General features: G+C 30.7%; 1 protein-coding gene across 2 annotated transcripts in view; it reads right to left on the bottom strand.

Moving 5' to 3' along the window:
- Positions 1-6414, bottom strand: part of LOC108694211 (potassium voltage-gated channel protein Shaker) — a 52154-nt gene extending 45740 nt beyond the window's left edge. Inside the window, exons 1-2 of one of the 2 annotated variants that reach the window (XM_018203574.1) lie at positions 6363-6414; positions 4311-4400 (exon numbers count right to left, since the gene is read on the bottom strand). In XM_018203574.1, the coding sequence (XP_018059063.1) occupies positions 4311-4336 (26 nt within the window). In that variant the 5' untranslated portion in view covers positions 4337-4400; positions 6363-6414. Of the gene's footprint in view, positions 1-4310; positions 4411-6362 lie in introns of those variants that run through there. The other variant, XM_018203575.1, reaches the window with a different exon arrangement.
- Between the last annotated feature and the right edge of the window lie 3361 nt (positions 6415-9775).

Below are 9775 nucleotides of genomic sequence, written 5' to 3'. Positions count from 1 at the left end.
ATAAACATTACATAATATTGTAATATTTAGGAATATTCAATATAAAAAATAATAATTGCACAAAAATTAAAAAATTTAATAATTCAAAATTTTTGAAAAATTTTAAAACATATGCATTACATTAGAACAAATACATATTCATTTAATTTTATGATTAGCAGTCCTCAATGGTAACAATTGATTTTAGAAGTCCTTTAGTTTGTCAAAAAACCTAAGTAAGAAACCAAGAAAGACAGGATATTAAGAAAATATCTATTGAATCGATTGTTATAAACAATCAATCAAACCTATTAATCGAGGTTATTTTTTTCCAAAAAAAATGCATTGTGCGCGCATATTCTTATATATCTATATGTGTTTTGAAAATTATATTAAATTCATAGTCTGTTGAAGATATCTTCATCATACTGATGCATTTTAACATTCCACTTATATCAACATGATTATTGTACAATTTATTAGAAACGGATAGAACTGATTATCAATACAATTATCAGTCGAATGATAAACATCAAAATTCAACGTCAGTAAAAATAATATCAATTATATTAATAAAATATATACTAAATATATACTAATAAAGAGATTAATATAAAACTTTAAAAGCAACACGTGTGTGTATGAGCTTTGATTAATTGATTTATAATTGTATATTATATGAGTTATTACTGTGCCAAATTATTTTCGACGAAAAATGAAGTCTCGAGCCAAGAGATATAATTTAAACCACATTTATTTGCAAATCACATTTATTTCAGAGAAAGTTTAATTAACACGATGCGCAAGCAAAGTTATAATAATCCTTAAAACTTCGGCAGATCCGTCATTATGTTAATTAGAATAGCCCACTTCGGAAAACGACACGTGGGTAGTTCGAGTGCAGACTTTCTCATAATTTACGCATTGTTACAAAATGATATATAAATTGAATTGATTTCATTAAGTATCGTGTCAATTACTCATATAATAAAAATGTCATTTTGATCTTACAATTCTTTTCGAGTAAATTTTGAATTGCATACTTATTATTGAAAATTTAGTTATATATTCTTATGTTTTAACAAAAAAATATTATATTTACAACTTCGACTATTAATACATTTATGTATCTAAATATAATTATGTAAAAATAAAGTTTAAATTCCTTCCTTAATAATTAAAGATATTTAATACTGTGTGAATAATATGTAGAATTAAAACTAATCAGTAGAAGTATTTATTTTATTAATTGAATTTTCATGCAAGAATTTTATATAATAAAAAATACACTTTCATAAACCAAATGATGAAAAATAATATTTTTAAAATCTTCATATGATGATTTTTATTAGATTTTTTGTGACAAATAAAATAAAATTATGATAGATGAGACAGCCAAAATAAATGTTTCAATTGATGTGGGTACATACAACACGTGGCAGACAGCTGGTTAGCAACACCGGATAAATATGTCATATAAACACATATAAGTGAAGGGAAATATATGAAATCTGCATTTGAATGCACCTGGCTACCATTCGTCACAGATATGGCCGAGACAATGGACATAAAATAGAAAAGCACAAGCACTAACGAGTTTCTTATATTTAATTCGAAAATATACATTTTAATTTATTATTAGTTTGATCTTGATGGGGTCAGACAACAAAAATAAAATTAGAAACTGTGTCTGTTAACGGATATTCGAAATTCGTAAATACTTATTGTATTATTTCGTAAATGTTAGAGATTTTTAAAATTTTATATATATTTTTATATATATTAATACTTGTAATGATAGCAACTTTCATTTTTTTCTATTCTTTTTCGTTCTATTTCAATTCATATCCTTCCTCCTTAATCCTCTATTAGTAACATAGATATTAACTCTTCCGTCAATAATAATAGTGATCTTTTAGAAAAAGATCAATGCAATTTTTTTATTGTTCCGGATTAATATAAAAATCTGAAAATATTCTGATATACTTGTCAAAACTTTAATAAGTTTTTATCATGAAAGTCGGATTGTATTTTATTTATCTTTTGCAGTGTCCAATAGTATCTAATAATGTTTTTAAAGATCCTAGTTGCCAGAGGGAAGGGTTAAGTATTTCGAATTCGAACTTTAGCGTGTCAAAATATCGATTCTTAATTGCGCTTTTATTTAAACCACACTAAGCGTGAATATGCATGATAAATCTTGTAATCGTAAACAGTTAACTTCAATTGAGATATTCAGATATGTAATGTTGTCTGTCTATAATACCGAGATAATAATAATCCAAGGTAATAGAATATTTAGTCGGATTATTAATTCAAATTATTAATACATTTTTAAATTGGAAATTTAATATATGTTTCAAGATATGATCAAATTTAAAATACTAGAATATGAATTTAGAAAGTGATCGTATAAAGATAAAAAAAATTCAAAAATTTAATTTAAAAATATCGTAATTAAAATTCTAATATATCAAAATACAAGGTTTTAAAAAGGATAAAAAATATTAAAATATATACATTTAAAATTAATTTAAAAATTTGTTAAATTTTGAAACTCAATAAAAATAATAAATATTTAAATATTAAGTATACAACTTTGCTTCCGCCGTTTTCCTACAGATGGCTTTAGCGGTAAGTGGTGGTCGAAATAAATAGATCATAGACGTCATATAATAAACTTGGGCATCTGTCAACATAATCTCATAGAAACATTAGTCGATTTGTATCTGCATCATAAAGTTATTCTCGATTGAAAATGTCAGTTTACGAGTCAAATTCTCATCACTTGCGGGAGGTTTTAATTTTTTGCTTCAATATGAAGAAATCTGCGGCTGAGAGCATCGAATGCTCTCAAATACTTGGTGAGGCCGCTATTAGTGAAAGAACGTGTTCTGAGTGGTTTCAACTTCAAGAACGGTGATTTTGACCAAGGTCATGCTCTGTATTTGGTGGGACCAGCTCGGCTGGTTAACTGTTAAAACCGACTGAAACAATCACAGGCGATCGGTATCGAACGCAATTGATGCGTTTGAGCCGAGCATTGAAAGACAAACGGCCGCAATACAACGAGAGACACGATAAAGTGATTTTGCAGCATGACAATGCTCGACCCCATGTTGCGAAAATGGTCAAGACATACTTGGAAACGTTGAAATGGGAAGTCCTACCCCACCCGCCATATTCTCCAGACGTTGCTTCCTCTGACTCTCTTTTGTTTCGATCAATGGCACACGGCCTGGCTGACCAGCACTTCCGGTCTTATGAAGAAGTAAAAATTGGATCGATTCGTGGATAGCTTCAAAAGATGACCAGTTTTTTCGACGCGGGATTCGTACGCTACCCGAAAGATGGAGAAAGTAGTGGCCAGCGATGGACAATACTTTGAATCATAAATGTATAACCAGTTTTTTACAATAAAGCCTCGAATTTCGGAAAAAAAACGGCGGAAGCAAAGTTGTACACCTAATAATTTAAGCTTTTTGCATAAATTTTAATCTTCATTTATGAGAAAGATCTAAAGATTTTTTAAAACAAATTATAGTTTTTTTTTTGCATTATATTGTTTAACTTTCGCTGAACTATTTAGTAGTTAATGCTTTGGTCTTCGTTTTTAGTGAAATACAAGATAAATTAATATAACGGAAAAATTGCATGACGTCAAGTGATAACTGGAAAATCGTTTATCATGTGGACTTTTTACGCCTTGCATCATATACAATATTGTAGGCAGGGCGGATCCCAGGAGTGTTGCCCCACCCATCGACACAAACTCTCTTAAAAACACGTTTCAAAATCGTATTATCAAAAGTAGAAGATTGTAACATTCAATGAAATTATTTAAATAGTTATTAGTCAAAATTAAAGTTTTCAAAAAGCTTGCAAGTTTCTTGGAAAAATGACATAAAAAAATAAGATTTTTATAATGTATCGAATAAAATTTTGCGAAAATTAGATGGTTTCTAATTCAATAATCTATAGCTTCTATAATTATTCAATTTTCTTCTAAACATTCTACATATATGAACCAGATTATAATACACATACAAAATTAAATTTTTTAAGTCAAATATAATTTCTTTTTGGAATAAAACAGCCATATTTAACATTAATCGCACCGAAAAAAGATCCAAAAGAGAATCAATGGGTAGGAAGAGGAATATTACGGGAAAGGAAATAATAACAGGAAAATTAAGCTACCAATACGTATAATACATACGTTTCTTCGTTCGTGTATGTCTCTGTGTTTTAAGTGTGTCTGTGTGTGCGTATGTGTGTGTTGTATAACTGTATGTATAGCTGTGTGTGTCGGGATTCTATGATGGACTCACCCGCCAGCAACCAGGATCATCTGCATGTTGCATGGAGGCGGCCTCTTTGTTGTTTTTTCGCAGAGGGGTCAATCCGGAGCGGTAGGTCCTCTAGTTTGGCATGCGGTGACAGAATAGAGCTATAGAGTAGGTAACTAGAGAAATAACAAGAGGAATAAAAGGTCATTGCCTTGTTCGAAGTTCGAATCCATACATTGATTCGACAAGTACTGTCCTTTCTATTTATCGAAATATTTTCTCTTACAATACTATTGTTATATCCATGACAACTGAAGTATAGCAAATTTTTTAAAATTTAAATATGTTTCTAAACATTTATATATAGTAGTACAAATAAAACAGATGTTAATTTGATTTTAGTAAAATTTTATTAATCATTATCAATTTACAATTACTTCGAACAAGATCAAAAGAAGGAAAATAGAGTAATAAAAAGAAGATTTAAAAGTAATTTCTAAAACGAACTAGCACAATAAAAGACGAAGAGAAAGAATAGAAGTTAGATAAAAAGTTAAATAGTAAGAAAAGTAATAAGAGGAATCAATAGAGAGAAGTATACATATGTATAAACAGAATAATTCGGAATTATACTATCTAAAGTTTTGGCGTATTTAATCTAATTGAAAAAAATTAACTAATCAAAAGAAATTAATTAAAATCGCATTTTACTCAAATAGATAATAAAGTTTTATAAGTCTCTGTATAAAATATTCTAGTGAATGTTTAATAAATACTTTTTTTTATATACAGAATATTTCAAGAAGAGAAAGATTGATAAGATAATATTTAAAATTAAAAAGTTTTGGTAAGCAAAGCTTCACAGCAAAAAATAAAGAGAAGTTCTTTTATAATTAATTTACACAACAATTTTTGCTTAATTAAACTAATTTTGTATTAACAATTTTTTTTAGTAAAATATTTAAGAGATGTACATTTAATTAAAAATACTAAATTTAACTAATAATTAAATATTTAAAATAAAACAATTTGAATGTGTATATATATCTATAAATAAGTTTAAAAAAAAACAAAAATTTTTTCTACATTTTCTAATTCTCCTCTCAAATATTCTAAAGCGTTCTAATGTGTTAGCAAAATTTCCTAGTATCATCAAATTTTCTTGTCTATCAAAAGGCCTATAATAGTATTTTAATATTATAATTATAAGATTTTTAAATACATTTAAATAGCAAAGTTCTCTATTTTGTGGAAAGATGCTTTATATATTTAAAAAAATACACTAAAAAATTATTATCTTAAATTATTGCATAGATAATTATTGATTTTTCCCATATAATTATAATTATAAAAATAGTATGATATTATTTATGTTATAAGATTTTGAAATTAAATATTTTATTTATGATTAAAAATAGAGATTGATAAAAAATTGCTACAATTATACTAGAAAGGATTAAAAAAAAAAGCCAAAATAAAAAATAAGGGAAAGGAAAAGGAAAAAGGAAGTGAGAAAAGGAAAGAGAGAAAAAGGGAAAAAAAGAGTGAAGAAAGGGAGAGGGAGAGGCTTTTAGTATTGTGCATAATCTAATAACAGTACTCGGTATAAACATTTCCCAAAGAACTAAAAGATTACTTAATGATTTCGAAATAATTTACTTTAGAACATACATTTACGAAAGCTTATTGGTCTAAAATAGCTTTTAGAATATTGTTATCTTATATATATATACTTCCTTTTTGTTACAGAGCATCCTATATACAGCACGTTCTAGAGCTATCACATTTCCTTTAAACCATAGAGATTCTAAGATTATTTCAAAATGACTTTTTCTTAGTAAGAAAACTTGGAAAGACATAATTACAGCCTGAGAAATTCTAAATGCTGTTTATATTTTAAGCAAATCAAATTAATACGCTAAAAAAGAATGTCAATAAAAATTCCGAAAATACATCAATTATACAGAAAATTCTAAATCTTAGCTAGGAATAAGTCAACATCTGAGAATCTTTGTTTAATAGAAAATATAATAGTCTTGGGATATTCTGCATATACATAGAATTAGATGTAGATAGAGAAGGAGAGAAAAGTACAGTGGCTAACTGGCGATGACCCAGCAGATCGCCGTGATGGCTTGCGCTATTGTACCTTCCCGCATGTTGCGTCTAACCATCACCGAAGCCCGTGTGCCACCTACACACCCGTCGCAGGACCTTTAACGCATCCACTTATTAACAGTATCGTTCACTGTCACGATGCACTATCACACATTTGTCAATGACGACAACTACATTGGCAACAATGCTATTGAAGTATTCCATTGCAATACCACGGGAAACGCTGCGAGAAGAGAAATTTTCGCGTTTCGAAATTTGCTCGACAACGGAATAATTAAGCACGAGACAAAAGCACAGATTATCCACCGTTACTTCGAATGACTCGTAACAATCAGTTGAAGATAATTTTTTGTGTGACCGTTATTTAAAAATTTAATCAATTTAATATAATAATCTTCTCGCGATGCTCAAGGATGAAGAATCTAGGACACAAAAGTGGATCAAAAAGAGGAAAAAAGAATAAAACTTATCTTCAATTATATCATAAGCAATTATCATGTAATGCTCTTTGGAAAACTTTTTTTAGGACATATTCAGACGAATCCACGGCGATATCCGAAGTGGTTTGATTTCATTTTTTAAGTCTCACTTGGATCCTTTTGAATATATTTTAACCTGTATAATTCAAAATAGTTTTGAATTTTCCGTACAATTAAAAGAAAAGTAATAGTATTGAATTGTTGATTTATATAATTCTTTATCTGTCATTTGTCTTTATCTGTCTCTATCAGAAATCTTTTTAGGAAAACGAATAAATATTAGGTGTAGTAAAAAGATATCCATTATTTTTCTATTCAATTTCATGCAAAAATAATGGATTTCTTTTTACTACACTTAATATTAAAAAATGTTATGCACACTATTATTCGTCAATGAGCTCACAAATCGTTTGATTTTATCAGATGTGTTCATTTTTGATCACGTTTCTTTGTTATTCTTATCAAATATTGAATTCTGTGTCACATTGAAATGAATTGAAAATCAAACACAGAAAAATGAAAATATAAGATATATAAAGAAAGAAAAGGAAACATTTTTAATGAGAATACAAGAACTATCAAATTAAACAAAAATATGAGTTATTTCGCAATTTTTAGATTTAATATTTTAAATAAAAAAAATATCAATAATTTCTGTTTCTATGACGATTTCAATTTTCACGAAAAAAAATCTTTCGACCAATAATTAAAAATAATTAAAAATAATTAAAATGGAATATTTTAAAGTACAAAAAGAATAAAATTATAGAATTTTTTTCGAAACTGTTAGATAATCCAAACATATTTACTTAATCACAGTTTGATTACTGTTTTATATGAAGGCGATTTAAATCTTTAAATGTAAAGTTTTTGATTACGGAGATTAATAAATATTTACAGAACGTTTACAGACCACTAAATCATTCAATGTTGAACGCGTATATTTTGATTGCGTATGTATTTTTAATTGCGTATATTAAAAGATAATAAAGTAAAAAAAGATAATATAGTAAAATAAGTAAATTAAAACGTTTATAATTTATAAATTTTACTTTTTAAATAAACATAAATTTTTATATACACTAATAACTTGGTTCTGAAAGTCTTTTTTATTGTATTGACATATTTATTTAAGCCTAAATTTAATTATTAATAATAAAATACACATATGCTCAAATAGATTAACTAAGGAGATTTAAAAAAATATAATATAATAATAAAATAATAAAAAAATCCCTTCAATTGAAAAAATTCTTAAATATCAGAAATTAATTACCTACATCCAATTATTTTCAACACACCGTTTCATGATAGTATGATAAACTTGACATCATTATATATATTATCATATTTAAAAACGAACGACAACGGAAACGTGATTATTGTGCCCGCCAACCAGGCGGGTCCATCAGTCCATTCGCATCATGTATATAAGTCTGTCTAAATCACGTTTATTATTCTATTAACAAATTCATGGATTTCCGATTTACAACCGGGATTCTAAAACGGGACAGGGATGAAAACTACGATGATGAGGAGAGCCCAAATTAAAATTGAATCACAAGATTGAAACACCAATAATGACACACGATATATTATTCTCAGTTACGGCCGGGTCCACCTCGCAACCACGTTGCTGCGACTGCCTTGCGTAACCTTGTCGATCACTAGCACGGAGAATGCGTGCCGCTTAAAGGAGCACCGGGTAGAAGCAGGCGGGTAGAAGAGGAGTTCGAGCCAGTAAAAAGAGAGGGGAGTGTGAGCGATCACTGTCACAGATCACACTACTCGAGTCTCCGCGGAGTAGACTGGTCCGCGAAGAGAACACGTTTCGAGTCGTAGCGAGTCCGGTGGGTTTCTGAATCACCGAATAGTGCGTGTCAGGACGTCAGTAGCGGCCGGGTAAGTGATGGCGGGAGGAAAACGGGCGGGCAAAAAAACGAGAGAACGAAAGAAAGAGAAAGGGAGACGAAAGATGGGTGGGAGAGAGACGCGACGATACGCGTTTAGGCGGAACTTTGAGAGCTTCGATGTAACACTCCCGTCTCGAACCGCACGGGCAGATCGTGCGTGGTGTCCACGAATGGTCCACGCAGGGTGAGAGATCGGGTGCGACCCCCGGTGGGATGTCCGGGTGGCAAAGGTACAGTGAAAGGCGCCGGTCGAGGAACACCGCCAAGAACCGCCGCAGCATTTTGCGGAGGCGCCACCGTGACTGCGAAACCTCTGTCCCCTCACCCTCTCAGGAGTTGGAGTTGGTTGCGCGGTGCACCCCTATTCATGTACGCGTGTATGCGCGAGCGCGCGCATGTGTGTATGTGCATGTCACATACACGTAGCATACCCTGACCGTGATCGCCAAGTATGCTTGTGTGTGTATGTGTATGTAAACGGATATGTGTTTGTACGGAAGAGAGAAGTAGGTGAAATCTACCTTCTCTCTACCTACCTACCTCCCATACCCCACCCCATCCGCAGCCCGTTCGTGCTGCTGCTCGTGCGTGGGCTTTCGCGGCCATCGAAGTCGATATCCACCCCGCTCCGACCACTAGCTCGCGTATCCTCAAATGTTTCTCGGACAGTCATTTTGGGAATTCTCAGTGTTCCTCTCCTTTCTTCAATCCTCTTTCATTGATGTAATTTATAATTGTCATTATTCTTAAGCCGTCTGCTTGTTTTTTGTCTCTGAGAAGATATTCTTTTTTTTCTTCCAGGAAACTATATAATTTCGAATAGAAATGATATAACTATATTTCTTCTATCTCTCTCTCTCTCTCTCTCTCTCTCTCTCTCTCTCTCTCTCTCTCTCTCTCTCTTCGCACGGTTATTTTTCCATGGTACTGTCCAATCGCTCGATATAACGTTCACCGATGCTGAATTATTAGACAAAAGTATGCACGGCGGATCAGC

The sequence above is a fragment of the Atta colombica genome, unplaced genomic scaffold (assembly GCF_001594045.1).
Source record: "Atta colombica isolate Treedump-2 unplaced genomic scaffold, Acol1.0 scaffold119, whole genome shotgun sequence".
Taxonomy (NCBI): Eukaryota; Metazoa; Arthropoda; class Insecta; order Hymenoptera; family Formicidae; genus Atta; species Atta colombica.
The sequence above is the reverse complement of the archived record's forward strand: the minus strand, read 5'-3'. Positions and strand labels throughout refer to the sequence as shown.